We start from the raw sequence: 19,794 nt of genomic DNA, 5'->3' as shown, positions 1-19,794 counted from the left end.
CACTGATCCATTGCTCACTAGGATATCAGAAGCCTGAGGATTTTATTTTATTTTATTTTGCATTTCTCCCTTCTCCCCCTCCACCAAATCTTGTACAGAGTTTGCATATCTTAAATCAAGCGTATAAACAAGTTTTCATACCATTGCAATGTTGAATACTGAACAATGGTACAGTCATTAACATCTCTACAGGGCAGATAGGCAACTCCACATTTTCATCAAGCAATACTCAAAGTTTTGCCAACATATGTATGTGTGTGTGTGTGTGTGTTTCTTACCCACAGATGTCAGTGAGCTAGCTGATGTCCTAGCATTTCTGTGAGAATGCCGCAGATGAGGACTAACAGGTCTGGAGGGGGAAAGAAAAGGGGGCGGAATGAGCTTTATTAAAACTAAAGTAGCATTATATAAACCAGTTTATAAAAGTATTAAAACTAAATTTAAAATAAAATAAAATAAAAACACCACACATAAAATTCACAGTTTGCCAAGTCAGCATCCTACTCTGCACTGAAATAGCTCCTTTGGGACTTCCCATAGAGTTATGAGAGAAGTGCTTTCTGTATGGAAGCGGGACAAAAACCAGCAAAATAGGATCAATTTTCACATCATGTGTAAACCCCAAGAAATCTTCTCTCATCTTGAATATGCAATTTTTTCATTAAATTCACCTCAGCTTTATTTTGTGTGAACAAAAATGATGTTGCCATAATTGTTCCAGAAAATTCAGCTAGATTTAATTAGTAAGAATAGCTTCTGTTGTGTTAAATGTTTCCCATGCCATGCTGAGAACAAGATGGGAGCCAGATACTGCAGCCACGGACTGACCGTTGACATCTCCATTCCAAGATGAGATTTTGTGACTAGCCTCTAACTGATACATTTATATGAGCTGAGCTACCTCTGTCAGTAGGTCAGAATGGTTGGGAGTGGCGAAGGTGTGCCAGCCTACACTGAGTGTTCAGGAATTAACCCAATGGCTGCATTGCTACAATAAAAATAGTGCTTGAAGTATATTTCTTCTCAAAGTTGTCAAACATATGTCCTCCCATTACACATTTACGATCATTCTGTGTAACTTGAATGTACAAGATAAGACAAACTAGAATGATAATTGGGCACATTCCAACCCCCCCCCCCAAAAAAAGAGCTCTGGTTTGTTGTTGCTCTTTTAATTAGCAGGTCACTGAAATTTCCCATCATCTTTAAACAGCAGTAAGTCCTAATACACCTAACCCCCCCCCCCAACTTGAAGTCAAGTATTAGAAAATTATTTTATTTATTGTCAGCAATTTGGTCTCTGGCAATTCATTGGCAGTCGTTTTCTTTCTTCATCTAGGTAAGTAAGCAAAACTATGCAAGCAAGCAATCAAAAGGAGGAAAAAAGAGAAAGAGGAACACAACAGGGAAGGGGAAGGGGAAGAGAAGGGAAGTGGTAGCTGTATTGGAACTGGGCAAGCAGCCAGGTAAGACAGCTGTTCCTTTGGGGCAATGTAGTCGTCAAAAGGTTTCAATGCTGAAATATTTATTTCAAAGCTTGCGTAAGTTTCAATCCTCTAACCAAAGATTGCAGGATTTAGCCCACATGCATGAGAACACACATGTATTCCTACTTTAAATCCAATATAATAATAATAATAATAATAATAATAATAATAATAATAATAATAATAATAATAATATAATATTGTTTATACCCCGCCCATCTGGCTAGCTTTCCCCAGCCACTCTGAGCGACTCCCAACAGAATATTGAAAACACAATAAAACATCAAACGTTAAATAATTCCCTAAACAGGGCTGCCTTTAGATGTCTTCTAAAAGTTAAATCGTGTTATTCTTGAAATCCCTCTATATTTACTTTGTTTCATGCACCTCATCCTACAAAGTAGCTCCACATGAAGTGGATAAGTCGGCATGCTCTGGTGGTTTAAAAAAAAAAAAAGAGCTTTGCTTGTTACATGTATCCTGAGCAACAGTTCTGTTTCCAATTATTCAAATCTAGACTTCATTACAAAAGAGATTTACACAAATGTCCACATGAGATTGGACCCAACAGTATAATTTTCTAGAGGAAAGAACTTTCAGATCTGTCCTTACAAGCTGTGTATATGTTAGAATGCTACAAAGTTATAGAGGCAAGAGGCAAACAAACCAACCAAGCATATAGAAAGGCCAAATCAGTTTATAGCAAATGATGCAGAGAAGGCATTCCTGTTGTATAGAGCTCAGCATGTAGCGCCATAAAGAGCATTGGCCGTGCTTTCTGGCACCGATGGGAGTTGGAGGATTGTGAAGGTTCCTCATTTACCTATGGCAGAGTAGAAAACAAATTGTGTGTTCTTATTTAGGTATTACCTGAAAGCTAGATTTTTTTCTCTTTCTGTATCTGGTGTGACTATGTTTTCTGGAAGAACGATGGAAGGTGTGTTGCATGTTGCTGCTTCAACAGGGGACTCCTGAATGGTTTGTGACAAAAAAAATATTTTGGAAATTTAACTTGAAATATAGAAATACACCATAGGATAATTGCAATGGAATAAACATGACATTTTTACATGAAATTCTAGGCCTTATTTATTCACAGGCTCTGCATAATTCAAGTCCTATGCTCTAATGCAGACCCTACCTAACTGAAGGAGCAACTAATACACAATTCTTGATGAATTAGCATTTGTGAACAACTTTATAAAGAACCCAGATGTTTCAAATCCATTTTAAAACAATTGAGGACTAGCTGCCATATTGGACAAGTGAGATCAATAATACCAATAATACTACTACTAATATGAAGTAATAATAGGCCTGTGTGTGTGCGTGCGTGTGTGTGTGTGTGTGTGTGTGTATAAAATGCCTTCCCAGGTAACAAAATTTTTCTTTAAATTTCTCATGAACAGCTCAGTGCATTTGGCCACCTGGAAGCAAGTCCTACATTCTACACAGCAATTACTTAACTCCACTTTTTTTTTTACCATGACTTTCTTTGCTTTGCCTCCTGTGCAAGGGTTGTGTGTGTGTGTGTGTGTTGTTTGAAAAATCTTTATTTAATTTTGTTGTTGTTGAGGTATTATGACATGAACATGTTTCATGAGAGCTTTTTCCATGTACATCCAGTGATTTCTCCCCAATATCAAGGTGTGGCCAACCATTCTAGCTCACATTTGTTCTTCACCCTCTAGAGTCACAAACAGCCATGGCATCCTCTGCCTGCTCCTGTGGAATGGGGAGACTGGCAGGGTCAATCTGAATGTTTACCTTTTTATAATACTACCTAGGACATATAATGGCTTTTTCTAGGTAGTAATACATAATGCTGTGGGAAACAGGAAACCCTTAGATGTTGCTAACTAAACGAACTTTCAAATAAGCAGCAGCCAGCAGCTGAAAAAGAGACTACTGTCCAGGCTCTCACAGCATTAGTTTCTTATAGTGAACAATTACCGTTGTTCTGTACCTGACAACACTTAAAAGACACACAACTGCATGCAAGATGGAGCAAAATCAAGATCTCTTTGACCTATACTGTATGCCTTCCATTAGACTGATCACTAGAACTCACACACGTGGGCTGTTTATCTTAAATCAGGAAACTAGCCCTCAGCACAAATGTGTAATGGTGTCAGAATGCATGACAAATAACTGCACAGTTCACTGCTGACAACATTTTCCTAGGATGTTGAAAGGAAAAGCAGCGGATGTTTTTATCCAAAGAGTAGAATACTGTGTCCTGGGTTTAAAAGACAATGATAAAAGTAAAACTGAACGTGCCAGATATACATTGGCTTTAAAGTTTTCAACACATCTCAAGAGAACATGATGATCTGTTTTGTGTTGTTATTTTTTTTTTTAAAAAGGGCAGTTGATAACATAAATCCTAAAGAAGCAGGCTTGAAAATCATTACGCTTGTTGATTCAGTACTGCATATTAGCAGAAGGTCCCTCTTTTACACATTTTATGCATGTCATCCAAATGATGTGCAAAACATCAAAAATATTTTTGAGGGGAGATTAGAAGGTCAGGAGGTTCTCTGTGAAATCATCAACTGTGTTGACATAGTTGTCTCTGTGTGTGCAATGTGGAGTGTCACATGCTGTTAATATTACCAGAAAACATGGGTTGATCTTACTGCTAATGCCAAATAGGGCTAAATCTTTTTCTTAAAAAAAAAAAAAAAGCCCAAAAAAGCAAACATTGCTCAGTCCAACTTTGGTAGCAACTACTACCATTTCTGTTTCACCCCAGCTAGGATGCCATTCATACATTGTCTCAAGCAGCACTAATTGTTCAGGGACTACTTCCAGGGCTGGCCATATAATATGGATAAATATTGGGGGGGGGGGACACAGCAGTCAAAGCTATTCCAATGTATTTTATAATAGGATTAGTTTTAGAGCCAACATTGGCTAAAAAGTCATGCAGAACAAATTGCAGAGCATCCTAAACTATAGCGTCATAACAGCCCATTCTGCTAGGAAGCTGGCAGCAGCCCTGACTACAAACTAGAAAAAGTGAAATACATAATAAACCACAAATAAGAATATTCAGACAAGAACAATAGTCTTAAGAACCAGAATAAAGATCAATGAGTGGTGATGTAACACCATATGACACTACATCAATTCCTATTTTTCATCAGTGTTAAATTACATTGCAATGTTAGGATAAATATGCTAAACAGTGTGGGATGTGGTCATAATCTTGTCATAAATATCGCAAGAACTGCTGCCAATGTCTCGTTCTTCCTTCTGTACCATCTAGTAGAACTTACCTTGGGTTCTGACAACATTCCATTCTTTTCCCCTACTTGCTATTAAAATTCAGGTAGTGATGAGAAAGCATAGAATATTGTGATGTCACAGAGGGGGAAAACAAGACTAAATTACATGCCAAAGCATATTTTCATCAAACTCAAGGCACAAATTATAGTAAAAAATAATAATTGGTAGCTAATGTAAAGCAGTCAGAAGTCACTGAGGATAGCATATTTATAAATGTTGCTTACTTTGATTGGAGAAGGCAAAATGGGGTTCTGTGTCTCTGTTGGCTGTCCCTCATCTTCAGGTAGGGTTGGCATAATGAGAGGTGAAAGACACGCTGGATTGCAGTGTTGACTAAAGAGGCTATGCACTGATGGGAATGTCTGTTTCGAGTTAACCTCTGAAGATAAGCACTGTGGGGCCTTGTGATCCCAAGGCTATAGCAAATGCCAAAAATACAAATTAAACCCATTTAAAGTCCATGCTGAGATCACTTTATAACAACAAGCAGCAATAAAGTTTAAAGTAACAACTTATGCTTCTCCTTGTGTTTTATTAACTTGGGGTTTTGAAAGGTCTAATGTAACATAGTAAGGACATTAAGATAAACCTTTTCAACATTCCTTGTATTATTGCATGGAAAGCTTCATTGGCAAGCTTTAAAGTGCTCTCATTTCCAATTAAGATAGACCTCCTTGTCAGTCCTTCATAAAACTCTAGGCAAAGTCAAGGAATGATTGTGTTGAAATCATAGTACTAAAAATGACAATTTTTTTGGGTAAATAACATACATTTGACATGGATATTACTCAGTGCACAAAAATGTTTTTGCACACATGCATTTCAGTGATGAGCTTACTGTGGACTTGTCATTTTTCTGACACACTTTCAATGTTTTTGACTGGCTTGGAAAGAAGTAGTTCCTACTGTCTGGAACAGAAACCAATATTTGCATAGCACTGATTGGCTGACTTTTGTGCCAATCACTAATACCATCACCAACCATAGAAGGCCATTGTGTGCAGGCATAGCAATCTGGCCAAGCCCTCTACCTTGGTAGGGAGAACACATTACATGATCTATGTCCACTCCCTTCAACTTCTACCAGTTGGATTTGGACTGTTGCTCAAAGTTCATACCCATTAATTCAGAGTTCGAGAAACTGTGGGCCTCCAAAAGTTGCTGGAGTACAACATTATCCCCAGCTACTGGCAAGGCAGGTAGGAGTTGGGGTCCAACAGCATCTGCAAGGCCACAGGCTCCCCAACTTTGCTTTAAATTATGCTCCAGTCTTTAAATCGGCATTTAAAAGAATTAGAATCCAAAAGGAATATTGGTTTATTTGCAGACAATATTGTGATTTATCTGAAGAATTACACAGAGCTTTACAACAGTACAGGGAGAGTGCAGGTTTCAAAATAAACATAGAGAAAAGCCAATTGCTTATATGCCCAAATAGTGAAAACAGGAAGTCAAAGATCACAAGTAAGGTTGGAGATGGAAAGTGTTGGTTTTGTAAAGCCATAAAGGGGTATATATTTTTTTGTTATGGGGGATGCACTAATGCAAAGCAGTTTTGGAACTGCGTGGTTGAAATTATAATAGAAAGTTGGCAAGCTGAGTTACTGTTAGAACAACTAATCTGCTAATTAAATTCTGTAAAAAGTCAGCCTCTAATTTCATATAAGATCCAGATTTTACAGGTTTTGACCACTGCAAAGCTGCTCTATGTCAAAGCAAAGAAAGCAGGATATCATCAGAAAAATATGAGAACAATTTAGCTTGATTAAAATTTTCAACAATGTTAAAAATGGAATTAATTATCAGGAAGAATTAAACAAGTGGAGTCAGTTAACAGCTTTGGTAAAAAGAGAATTTGATATTTCAGGTGCTGGTATGAACTACTACATGTTATTAAAATATATATTTAGTTTAGGAAAAAATACCTATGAATGGAAATACAATGAAAATGTTGGCATTTTAAATGTGAGATTAATTTATTCCATTATAGCAATGATATTTTTTCCTTTTTCATTATTGTATATTGTTAAGTTGTGGGTGAACATATCAGACGACACAGCGATTCTTCAAACAGCTCTTGTTTATTCACAGGCCAGAACAGAACTGAACTGAAGCGTTCAGCCAGCCTGCTTATATAGAGCTCCACTACAACGCAACAGTAGCAACTTTCTGTAACTATCCAATCACTGAACGTCAGTTTCAATCCCTTATTTGTGTATGTGGACCTGAGTGAAAACTATCTACAGTATCCCCCTGCTGGCCCAGGGTGAGAACTTCAGTACATAACATATATATTTCATGTTAATAAAGTTTGTTTGATGCATTAAAATATTTTTTGAAAAATAAAATTAAGCTCCAATCTAAAGTGAATATGGGACCTTTGCCCCCAGGTTTTCATAGGTCAGCTTTGTGTACACAATTACAGAGAAAGCTCCTAGGACCTGCTTCAGACAGTGACTTTCTTGGGAAAGACAATATGCCCTTTTTCTGATTCAAACCAAGGACTGATTGCAACTACTGCAGTCAATGTCGAGCCATCCTGGTGAATAATGTCCTAGAAGTACCTCTTCCCATATGATCAACTACCCAAAAAGACCCTAAACATCTCAGGACCAGGATACCACAAGTGCGACTTTTTCCCATCCAAACCTAGATATTAGGATTCTTGTTAATTGCCCTTTCCTGGGTCTCTGTGCTGTTTGAGGTGGGAGCAGAACACACCAGAAGAGGGTCTTTTAATGTTGTGGTGCCCAAATTTTCAAACTTGCTCCCTGGAGAAGTTTGCTTGGTGCTGCCACATACGTTTTCAAGTCCAGGTGAGAACTTCCTTAAAATCCTTCTCCTTGGATTATTAGATTGATGGGAGTCTCTGGCTTTTAAAATGCTCTTCTGTTGGAATAATCTATTTCAGTATTGTATTACTCTTTAAAGCATTTAATTTTGTTATAAACCACTTTGGTTTTTGGTGCACTGGAAAGCGGAATATAAACACTTTAAACAAGCAAAACAAAATGCTGAAAGCCATGAGCTCTGTTCAGTAGTACTGGTAGTTTGTGGATCCATCATTGGTGATTGGTTTGTTTGTTTGTTTGTTTGTTTGTTTGTTTGTCTTGATCCTTTCTATCTCTGTTCCCCTCTCTAGAAACCAAAATGAAACTAATTTTTGAGAAACATGCAGTGTTTTGTGGTTTCTATGGTAGAATTAAGAACTTCCTGACAGAGAGCCTGGGATACCATCTCAGTGTCACAGAGCCTGGGATTTCATCTTTTTCCCACTGAAATCAACCCAGAAGTCATACCTAGAAAACAACCACATGACTTTAAACAGTTCCAAGTGCATCTTTGTTCTGTTGCATCCCTCCCCAAACAAATCTTTTTAAAAAGCAGTAATTCTGGGCACTATAGCTATGTCTATGTGCTATTCTAAAAAGAAAAACCAAACGTTGACAGTTTGCATGGAGCGCGGGGAACGCTGAAGCAGAGCGCCCCACACTTCGGGCAGACATCGGGCAGCCCCACAAGCTCAGGGGACAGCGGGGAGGTGCAACGCCACCATCCCGCTGTTCCTCGACCTGGTTTGGAGGCTGGCGCTGGAGAGAAGCACGCTTCTCCCCAGTGCCAGCCCCACAAGCTCGGGGGACAGTGGGGAGGCGCAGCGCTGCCATGGTTTGGATTCCCCGACCTGGTTTTGGGGGGAAATAAAGGAAATTCCCCCCCCCTTTATATCCCCCCCAAAAAAACCTAGGTGCGTCCTATGGGACGAAAAATACGGTAGGTTTTAGAAATGGAATCACAGAATCACGAAAGGCGCCTTTTAGGCAGCCTTGTCCAACACCATGCTTAATGCAGGATCTGCAGTGCCTGATGAAACTACAGCATCCCTGGCACAGATGGATGTCCAGGTGCTTAAATGCCTGAAGCAGTAAAGGAGAGCCCACCCACCCTCCTAGGCAGTCTGTTCCACTGTGGAAGAGATCTTAACATTAGGAATGTTTTCCTAACATTTAGCTTGGCCTTCTCCAGTTTGATGTAATGTAGGAGTTTTGGACTACAACCTCTCATTACCACTAACCATCCAGCATGGGCAATGGTCAGGGATAGCGGTATTTGTAGTCCAAAACCAGGAGCACCAGATTGGGAAAGGCTGATTTAGGTGAAACTCAATTCCCTCCCATTTCCACCTTGTTCGTCCTTTTGGATTTCACATAGTAGATGATGGGAAGAGATTTCTCTCTCCCTGAGACCCTGAAGGGATGTTTATTTATTTACCTGATTATTTATCAAAATCTATAAACCACTTACTTATAAGAAAACAATTAAGTAAAGTAAAACATGGACATTCTTGATGAAAAACAGCTAAACCAAGTATTGAAAAAATTTAAAAGATGATTAAAATCAAAAGAGATAAAACACAAGCAACTTCTACATGTACGGAAATGTGATGTCCTAGGTGCTAGCCAATTAGTTCTGGGCAAGCTCACAGAACTAGTTTTCCAGAGAAAAACTGTTCATTTCTCACATCTAATTCCAAAGCTTTATTGGAAGTTCTGCTTAGAATTTGCCTATTTGTGCAAGACTTACAAAAGCCAATGAATGGATTAGAAGTTTGAGAAACTTGCCCTCAGTTCAACTTTATTCTTCATCTTTTGTAATTCTAAATTCATTTCAGTGTGCCCTTTTAACTTTTCAATTTGTTCTACATGAAGTGTGTTTTTATAATAAGATTCTTCTACTTAAAGGGCAGGCTTTTTATGGAAGTATGTCCCTGTCAATGATGATAAGAGTTTCCCAGGAATAAAACTTTATAACTATATAGGTCTCCTAGGAATCAATTTTTTCCCCTTTCCCAATCATTTCCTGAAAACTTCCCCCACCCCCAAAGATTATTAACTGTACACTGTACAGCTGGCACGAGTGCTATAATGTTAGGAGAAATGGTGTTCAAACAAAACAGCATTATCGTGATTACCACATCTGAGGTCTTCAGCATGAAAATTAAACTGGAGTCTTTCCTCCCTTTGCAGAACCTGTTTTCCCATCTGCTCCCTCTTTTCCCTAAACATTTTAAAAAAATAATTCCTTCTGTTTAGGAAGACATAAAACAAAACACAAACTGGGGCGCCAATAACCCTATACAATATAAACTGAAATGTAAACTGAAAATTTGACATTAATTTTGCTAGTTTTGACCCAGTTCTCCAATCTGTTAAGGTCATATTGAACCTGAATTTTGTCTTTAGCTACCTGTCCCAGTTTGGTGTTAACTGAAAATTCCTACATCCAAGTCTTTTATAAAGACGTTGAACAACAACAGGCCCAGGACAGAACCCTGCGGCACCTTACATATCACTTTTTTCAAGACAACAAGGAACCATTAGTGAGCACTCAGTCAACCAGCTACAAATCCACCCAACAGTTACCTCATCCAGCACACATTTTACCAGTCTCTCTGCAAGAATATCATGGGGGACTTTGTCAAAAGCCTTACTGAGATCAAGATACACTATGTCCACAACATTCCCTAATCCACCAAGCTTGTAACTCTATCAAAAAAAGAAATGAGATTTGTCTGGCACAACCTTTTTTTTTAAACAAACCCAAGCAGAGTTTTAATAATCACTTTAGTAATCCTTCTCTAAGTGCCCACAAGCCAAATGTTTAATTATCTGTTCTAGGACCTTTCCTGGTATTGCGTCAAGGTGACTATTTGGTAGTTACCTAGGTCTTCTTTTTCCTCTTTTTGAAGATGGGGACAACATGTGCCCAGCTCCAGTCTGCAGGAACCTCACCTGTTCTCCAAGAATTCTCAAAGATACCGTATTTTTCGCTCTATAACACGCACCTGACCATAACACGCACATCGTTTTTAGAGGAGGAAAACAAGGGAAAAAACATTCCGAATGAAGCAGTGGATGTATCATTTTTTGGCTTCATGCTGTGGCCACAGACATGTGATCTGATGGTGAATTTGGGGTGACCCAATGCAAAAATCCTGAGAATTCCTGTGGATCCATGCTTTGTAACCACGTTTTTGCACCATTGCAGCCCCAGGCAACAGTGGGTGTGTGATTTTTTTGGTGCAGGCTGTAGCCATGGACATGCTATGTGATTTGATGGTGAATTTGGGGTGACCCAATGCAAAGATCCTGAGAATCCCTGTGGATCCATGCTTTGTAACCACATTTTAAGTGGGGAGCGAAGGAAAAACAAAGAAGGGACATGAGAGGGGTGTGCAGAGAAGCAGCTGGCTAAGAATGCAGGAGAGGGATTTAACGGGAGGGAGGAAAGAAAGGCAAAAGTTTCCCCCCACCCAAGCCAGCTCTCTCTCTCTCTCTCTCTCTCTCTCTCTCTCCCTCCCTCCCTCCCTCCCTCCCTCCCTCCCTCCCTCCCTCCCTCCCCCTCTCTCTCTCCCTCCCCCCTCTCTCTCTCCCTCCCCTTCCCCCCCTCTCTCTCCCTTCCCCCCTCTCTCTCCCTCTCCCCCAGCAGCACCGGAGAGGAATTCCCCTCTGCTTGCCTGGAGGGGAGGGGCTTTCCCTGCTCTTTGTTCCGTTTCAGCAAACACAGCAACGAAACAGAGGAGGGTGGGCAGTAAGACCCTGAGGCAGAATGCAGGAAAGCAGCCGCTTCCTCTTTTCAGTTTTCCCTTCTCCGTGAAGCACCGCGATTTGATTTTTGCCTGATTTTTCGGCTCCAGGGACCACACATTCGCTCTATAACACGCACAGACATTTCCCCTTCCTTTTTAGGAGAAAAAAATCTGCGTGTTATAGAGGGAAAAATACGGTAATAGACAGATGCTCTGAGATTACATCTGCTGTTCCTTTAGTACCATTGGATGCAGCTCATCAGGCCCTGGAGATTTGAATTCATTTAAAGTTGCTAGGGGTTCCTGTACTACCTCTTCTCCTATTCTGGGCTGCAGTCCCTCCTTGCCTCGTTTATAGCACCAGTTTGGGCACTGCTTTCCTCTTGGGTGAAGACAGAAAAAAGTAGGTGTTTGAGCAGCAGAGGCAGAGCTAGTCCAGGGGGTGCTGCAAGTGGCGCGCGTCCCAGGGGGTGGTGCACCGATGTCAACCCTCCCCCCCAGGGATGACACCCAAGGCGGACCGCCCCCACCTTTCTCCACCACTGTTGAGTAGTTCTGCCTTCTCTCTGTCACCCAACAGCATTTCTTCATCTTGTCTATGCAGAGGACCTGCTACTTGCTTGCTCCTTCTTTTATTTCAAATATAGCTGAAGAAGCCTTTTTAAAAATTATTTTTAACCTCTGTTGAAATCCTGAGCTCATTCTGAGCTTTGGCCCACCTGACTTTCTCCCTGCAACTGTTGGCTACTCGTGTATACTCTTCCTTTGTGATTTCCCCTTTCTTCTATTTCTTGGGTCACATGTGAAGGAATTCCCCTCCCGCTTCTAAAGACCTTACAAAATCACACTGAACAAGCAATTTCCAGCCTCATAACAACATCAAATAGTAATTGTTTTGTAAACCCTCTAACACTGTTATTCTAGGCTAATTTGGATGCATAGGACAAATCTAATTAATCAGATGTTTATCTTATGACTGTCCTGGGAGAGGGGGTTCTGAGGAAAACAGAATCTGGTCCATTCCACTCCCCCCACCCCAATTTGGTACTGTGCACAGTTGTAACTGACACTAGACTGAAGAAGGAAACCCAGTGGGAGTTAACTGGGCATACAATCCAAGGAGTGACACATTCTCCCTTTCGTGAAGCAGATTTTAACATTAAGCATTTCATAAACTGTAGAACATTAGTTCAGCATGTGTATGTTGTACATTAATCAGAAAAGAAAACCCCCAGGCCACTACATTCTGCTATTCTAATATTATGCAATACAATATAAATAGGTTTTGTTTAGTTCTTGCATCTTTCATAATATCTTTGCTTAAAATAGAAAGACAGAGGATTAATCCTCACCCCAAGGCTCAGACCTCATCACGGGATACAAGGAAGTTTGTGTATCACTGAGCAATTTTAGAGAATACAATATCCAGGAAGTGATGTTCTAGGAGTTCAATTCCATAAAAGGAAAAAGTATTTAGAAATGGTTGGCCTTCTTCTTGCAGCTCATTAGACCACAGTAGGGAAAGTCGAACACAAATAATCAGTAAACTTACCCTCTGAGTCACAGCTGAATACCTTGGCAAAGACTGAGACTGAAGGTGCTTCACTCCATCTTCAGTGCTGGCCTGACTGTTGACCTCAAGTGCTCTGTTCAACCACAGCAAGCGTAAAAAGGGAAGCACAAACACAAGAAGAAGCTTAAAAATCATTTCCCGAGTATCCTGGCATTTCCATGTTTTCCTTGGGCATGGCACAGGGTTCTCACTACTTCCTCCAGCGACACAGATTTAAAGATAGCTTTAAACCAGAGACAGGAAACCTGAGGTCCTCCATATGTTGTTGGACTACAACTCTCATCCCTGTGCTGCCAAGGGCAGAGCCAGCTGCATTATATGGGGTGAGAGCGGACCCAATTCAAGACTGCCACACTCAGGTCTGCTCCCAAGCCCCGCCCCCCAGGTCACCACAGATTGGTGCAAAGGTAAAGTGGGTGTGGTGGGAACTCATGAGGCTCCACAGCTGGCCTGGGGGAGAAAGCAATGGCTGCTGCCACAATGGCATTGCTCGGGGTGTGTGTGTGTGTGTGTGGAGCTGGCGCAATGAGTCACAACCGTTGCCCACCCTGAACTGGGTAAGCAGCCACTCTCATCACTCACACCCATGTCATACATTTAAAGCACACTGCTTCCCCCTAAGTATCCATGGAACTGCAGTTTATCTCAAAGAGCTAAAATTCCCAGCACCCCTGACAAACTACAGTTCCTAGGATTCGGGAGGGGGGAGGAGCCATATGCTTTGAATGTATGGTATGGATGTGACCAGTCTTCCCTAACAATTGGCCATGCTGGCTGGGAGTGATGGGGATTGAAGTCACATCTCTTAGACCCCTTGCAGTGGGAATGGATTCACCACCTGGACAAAATAATAATATGGGGGCCAATCCCACACTGGGGAAATGCGATGACCAAAAAAAGCACCCTCTATGTGAAAAAAAATCTGTGCCACGTGCAATAAGCAGGTAAGAATTGGGTATGTGTTTCACAAATGCTTGAGAATTCATAACTGAACAATGGTTCAACACAAGGAAGATTTGGCTCTCCAGATATTGCTGAACTACACCTCCCATCAGCCCAAGCAAGCATGGCCATTGGCCAGAGATTATGATCATAGAATCACAGTATCATAGAATTGTAGAGCAGTGGTTATTTATTAAATTTCTATACCTCCCTATCGGGAGCTCGTACTACACTCGAGTAGGACCCTGGCAGAGAAACATGCCCAACTGGCATGTTCTCTTCCTCCTGGTCGATCGTCCAGGAGCTTCAAAAGCATTTTTCAGCCCAAACATCAGAGCGACCGATGCCAACAGACATCGGCACACTTAGGGATCCGCAGAGTCTTCGCAGATTGCGTAACAGACATCAGCAACTCAGCATTTTGGCTAATCTACTTTTACATATAAACACACATGGAGCACTGCAACACGGATCCCTCTTTCTATAGCATCAGACAGCAGAGAGAAAAAGAACAAAAGTCCCACTTCACGGAACACAGTAACACAAACATCCTGTCTCCATCACTTCCCACTCTGTGGAGTCAAAACACACACCGTCATGTGATAGACGAAAATCCCATGACTGCAATCATGGAGCAGGAATTCTAACAGGGTGGTTTACAATATAAAAACACAAAAATGCACAACATAGTAACAAATGAAACAATAACCCTCCCCACAAAGTTTAAAAGGCCATAGAGTGCTTAATTAGCCAAAGATATGAGAGAAGAGGTATGTTTTTGCCTGGCGTCTAAAGATATGTAGCCAAGGCACCAGGTAAAGCTCCCTGGGGAGAGCGTTCCACAAGCAGAGGGCTACTCAAAGATGCTGGGAGTTGTAGTTCAGTAAACATCTGGAGGGTCAAAGGTCCCCCCTCCCACACCTGATGTAATATGTCCTCTTTTCAAGAGAAACCACAGGTGCAAACCGATTTCCCATCACAAAAAGAAAGGCTCCACTAAATTTTTATTGTGGCCGTGATATTCAAGCATAGTTATTTTTGTATGGCGGTCAACAACATATGGCTGCATTATTAGTTACCATAGGAACCTATTGTGGATAGCATTCAATATTCCAAGATCAAGAAGACACACAGGAAGATGCGACATCTCTTTATTTGCCATGCTAGCAAACAGTTTGCTTCTCAGCAGTAGGGATCTTTTTTGTTTGCTTTTTAGTACTCCAGTGGTTTACTTCAGTCTTATTAACTGTCCCTTTCAGACTTTTCTTTTAAAATGTTGCCTAATGGGAATTGCTAGAGAACACCTGAAAACAAAAGTTTAATAACTCACTGAAACAAAACATCTTCCTATTAAGGCATTCAGGTACATCATTTTAGCAATAACATCTTCTGATAAAGTGCTTGCTGAAAAAGATCTTGAACTTTACAAGTCATTTTAATACAACATAAATAGGTTCTCTTTACCTTTTATTGTCTTGCCCATGTTCTGTTTTATAGGCATGCCTCTCCTTGTTTAAGAGATTTTCTTTGGATCCCCGTCTCTGGCTCAGGAAGAACAGATTAGACAATGTGCGACAACATCTCTTTCGAGCCGAAAAATGTTCTAAATTCAGTGCATCTGTGATTAACATACAATATTTGAAGATCAGAAACTAGGAGGCAACATTGTGCCATGTAATTTGCAAATGCCTTTTTGGTATAAGGATTAAAGTTGCACTAACCAAAAAATGATGCCATTGCAGTTTATTTTAAAAGTACATGTTAAATCAAATCTGTTGTAATCAGAAATTTTTTTTTTGGGGGGGGGACAATGACTTTGAGTTTATTTGGAGAGGAGGAGAAGGGCAATCATTTTCAAGGAATAACTTAATTCCAAAATGTAGCTCATACATTTTTTTGTTATTATTTGGACATTTAAAGAAGATTTTGCTTGCCCTTCTCACTTGTAAGATATTATAGCTACAGGAAAAGCAGGTTTAACAGGAGAAACCAGTAGCTTGCGACGTACCTCTGAACACTACTAAAATGTCCTTTATTATGTATCCTACCATCAGATGCAATCTATCCCACTGCTAATAGTTACCTACAGTCAGTACTAAGAACCAGGGAGAATAAGATGCCATCTGCCTGAGGGCCTGCAAAATGGAGACTAATAAGATTGATTGCAGCCAAACCACCCAAGACAGGAATATTCAACTTGAATCCATACTGGTTTGCAGAAAAGGAGGACTAGGCCAGGCATAGGCAAATTTGGCCCGCCACATGTTTTGGGACTACAATTCCCACCATCCCTGACCACTGGTCCTGCTAGCTAGTGATCATGGGAGTTGTAGTCCCAAAACATCTGGACTAGGCTAATGCTGATAAACACCATGTATGACATAACTGATATACTGTATCCCTTAGGTTTAAGCCAAAACAGATTTCAAGTACATATTAAACAAGTGAGGCCCTGCAACAAAATGTTGTAGGGTATCCCTGGCCCTGGTGTGTACTTTACCTGAGTCTGTGGCTTCGGGGCTGGAGGGAAAACAAAAGTTAGCATCAAAGTAAACAGTCCCTCTCTAATGTGGGCCTTACTTCATGGGGGTTTGTTTTAAATTTTTTTTCTAATTAGTTTTCGAACATTTGAAAAGTGCAGTCGATCTGCACGTAAGTCAATGGAACATGAGCTGCAGCTCCACCTCTGACATTTGGCATTGTTGCATGCCACCCAAATCACTGTGGTGTGACATTCCAAGGATTCCAGGTGCTTCCCTAGGGTTTGGTTTCCTTGGAATGTGGAACAGCAGAGCCTGTGCTGTCCATAGTATGGATCATTAGTATAGGAAAGGTGAGGAAGGGGGCCCACCCATTTGCCTTCTGGCACAGAGCAAATACTAATGACCCATACTTATGGCCATTATGGCTAATTCAACAACGACTGCTCCCCACATCAAATGGGGGCACCTTTTGTGTGGTCGCACGCAGCCCCCTGGATCCCAGTGCGGCTCCCGGTAGTACGGACTGGCATCGCCTTCCCCAGGCTGGATACCTGGAGATCTCTGCCTGCCTCAGCCAATCGCCCAGTCCCGCCTGGGGAGGCGTTGCCAGGGGATCAGCCAGGTAGGGGGAGGGACCGCCCTACCCGCACAACAGAAGGTGAATCTTACCTGTGAAGCGTCAGTTGGCTCCAGAGCTTCTACAGAGAGAACAACAATGGGATCTTCCATTAGATACCAACCTGTCCCCCCCCCCCACTCACAACAGTATTAACAGTGGAGGACACTGCAGGGTTGCTGTGAGCTACTCTTTCCTTCATACATGGTACACACCTAAAACCTGAGAAAGGTCCAACAATTTATGCCTTCAGCGTACCCAAGTCTACTGGTACTTCTCCTGCATGTTCTGGTGGTTTGGACTACATAAGCATGAGCACAGGAAAACCTGAATCAGTATTACAGATGAATACAAATTATTAATTCTACCATATGCAGTCTAGGATGAATATACTATCCTCATTCATCAGTGGTACTTTTGCTATCAAGGTACAATGCCTCAAAATAGTGTCTTAAAACTCCAACCAAAAATAATCTTTTTACTTTTGTAAGAATAAGCAAGAAGTCAAGTTCCTAAAATACACTGGACTGAGTTTAGAAGCCATAGAAACTTTTCCAACACAACTTTTATACGCAGGTCTCAGGAGACTATTTATTGTAAGTTTCCATGGTGTTTATGGCAGCATTCACATCCACTTTAAATGCTTTTAAAATTGGCACCAATGTGTTATTTCATCTAAACTAGTGAACTCCAAGTTAAGAGAAAATACTTGTTACTTGCCCAATTCTATTTTGTTTAATTGAAGGATTTTAATTTCACAGGAAAGTCAAGTACTGAGAAATGCATTTCATCAGTTTTCAAAGTTTAAGTGATCAGAACCTTAACAGAACTAGTTGTACAGTACTACTATCTGAAACAAAACTCCAAGAGGCAACTGACCAGAATACTGGGTTTCCCCCCATTTCTACAGTGCCTGCTAAAATTAAGTATCTAAGGACTGGTTCATAGGACCACATTTACTGCTATAACTAACAAACTAAAAGTTTTATTAGTTTAAAATAGATAACACAGGTAGAGCCTTTTATTATCACGCAAATGCAGTTTTCCAATACAGGGCCAAATGGGATTAGATGACTTCAGAACTACCAACTAATCTGGTTCTGTGAACTGTTGCACAGTGCCACGCCACAGTTCTCAGTTTACAGCATTTGCAGATAGTGCTGTTCATAAGCTGAGTACCTGATTTGTCTGAACCTACACTATTTCAAGACATAGCCATGGTTTGCAGAATCATGGATTCCTGGCCTCAGTGCTTCCATTCTGGGGGGAAAGGGTGCCAGTCACTTGGAAGTATAGCCTGGGAGCCAAGCTCTGGCTCAGACAAAGCTCATAGCTTAAGCAAAAAGTTAGCCTGGGCTCCTGCTGCGTAATACTAGTTAAAATGCAGGGCAGAGGTAGTCAATGTGGTGCCCTTAAGATGTCGTTGAACTCCTGCTCTAATCATTCCTGACCAGTGCTCATGCTGGCTGGAGCAAATGCAAGTTGGAGCCAGTTCGAAACTCCCAGTGTTCTACGTGCATTTTGCGACAGGGAATTTCATTAGCGCAAGCAGTTTCTGAGCTCTCGGTGCAGTACCTTTTTCTGCCTCCCTACTTCCAGATACTCTCTGAAGACTGAAGAAGAGACCCTCTTAGGAATATTAGGGGGGTGGGCAGGGGAAGGACTAGACCATGTGAAAAATGAGCATAATACTTTAGCTGCAGTTCATTCATTTTCAGCTTTGTATTCTTGTTATTAAAAAGCACACCTAGACATTCCATTGTTGTGCCCATAGGCTCAGGTTGTATATATGTGTAAACAAACCATATATCATAAAGACACCACAGTCCCTACTGAGCCTCATTTCCAAAAGGAAACATGAACCCTGGGTAAAGCACACCTGGAATCCCTGGAATCTTGCACCATTTGGGAGATTGGGGTGGCATGCAACAAAACATAAGAACTGTCAAGTTACTCATGGCTGAGCTGAGCTGAGTTGAAGGTGGGGACCCATGATCACTTGATTCTTTGCTCAATGTATATACAGTAAGTTTAGAAATTAAGTTGTTCATACCTATAAGTGATGTTGGAAGCCTGGAATCATCATTTTCAAGGAGGTATGTAGCTTTCAAGCTCAAGAAGGGAAAATAAATTGGCAACACAAGTGTTGACTTAGAGCAAGCAGCAGCCTCCTGTTTAGTATTTAAGAAAGAGCAAAGGTCTGTGAGAGAGAAACTTAAGTTTTACCCAACTACCAACTTATGGGAGGCAGATCCTCCTATCATCTTAAAATACTTTCCCCTGGTTCCTTCCAACTTGAAACAATTCTCTAAACCTTTTAAATGCCATTTATCGAAATCAGCATTCACTATAGAATAAGCATTAACTTTAGACACAACACAACCATCAATTTCAGAAGGGCAGCCAAGTTAGGTTGTTACATCAGAGAGTCTGATGGCACTTTAAAGTAAGATTCATTGTTGGATGAGTTTGAAGTCAAGTAAACATCAGTAGATATACATATACAGGGTGGTGGGGAGAGAAAGCAGTAGGCCAAAATGCTATTGAATGCAAGCAGACACAGTCTGTGACATTTCTAGGCTGTGTACATATTACTGGTCTGGTTTAAAACACAGGCCATTTTCTCAATTTGGATAGAGGTGCACTAAAGTAAAGAGAAAACATACTTTCAGTGTTATGGTCTTTGTGATATAGTCTTGGTAGCTATGCTGGTCCATCTGAACAAGAATTGAAATAAGTGGGACAGTAAGTGTAGGCAGGGCCGTCTTAAGCATATCCGGCACCGTGGTGCAAAGATCCCTCAGGCGCCCCCAATT

At 41.0% G+C, this 19,794-nt stretch overlaps 1 protein-coding gene across 2 annotated transcripts in view; it reads right to left on the bottom strand.

Moving 5' to 3' along the window:
* IRAG1 (inositol 1,4,5-triphosphate receptor associated 1) overlaps nt 1–19,794 on the bottom strand; it is a 98,384-nt gene that overhangs the window by 28,220 nt on the left and 50,370 nt on the right. For both annotated transcript variants that reach the window (XM_079965690.1, XM_079965691.1), the window contains exons 15-20: nt 19,032–19,149; nt 15,344–15,497; nt 12,917–13,010; nt 5,003–5,194; nt 2,358–2,458; nt 279–349 (exon numbers count right to left, since the gene is read on the bottom strand). In XM_079965690.1, the coding sequence (XP_079821816.1) occupies nt 279–349; nt 2,358–2,458; nt 5,003–5,194; nt 12,917–13,010; nt 15,344–15,497; nt 19,032–19,149 (730 nt within the window). The remainder of the gene's footprint in view (nt 1–278; nt 350–2,357; nt 2,459–5,002; nt 5,195–12,916; nt 13,011–15,343; nt 15,498–19,031; nt 19,150–19,794) is intronic.

This window comes from Podarcis cretensis (assembly GCF_951804945.1).
Source record: "Podarcis cretensis genome assembly, chromosome: 1".
Taxonomy (NCBI): domain Eukaryota; kingdom Metazoa; phylum Chordata; class Lepidosauria; order Squamata; family Lacertidae; genus Podarcis; species Podarcis cretensis.
The sequence above is the reverse complement of the archived record's forward strand: the minus strand, read 5'-3'. Positions and strand labels throughout refer to the sequence as shown.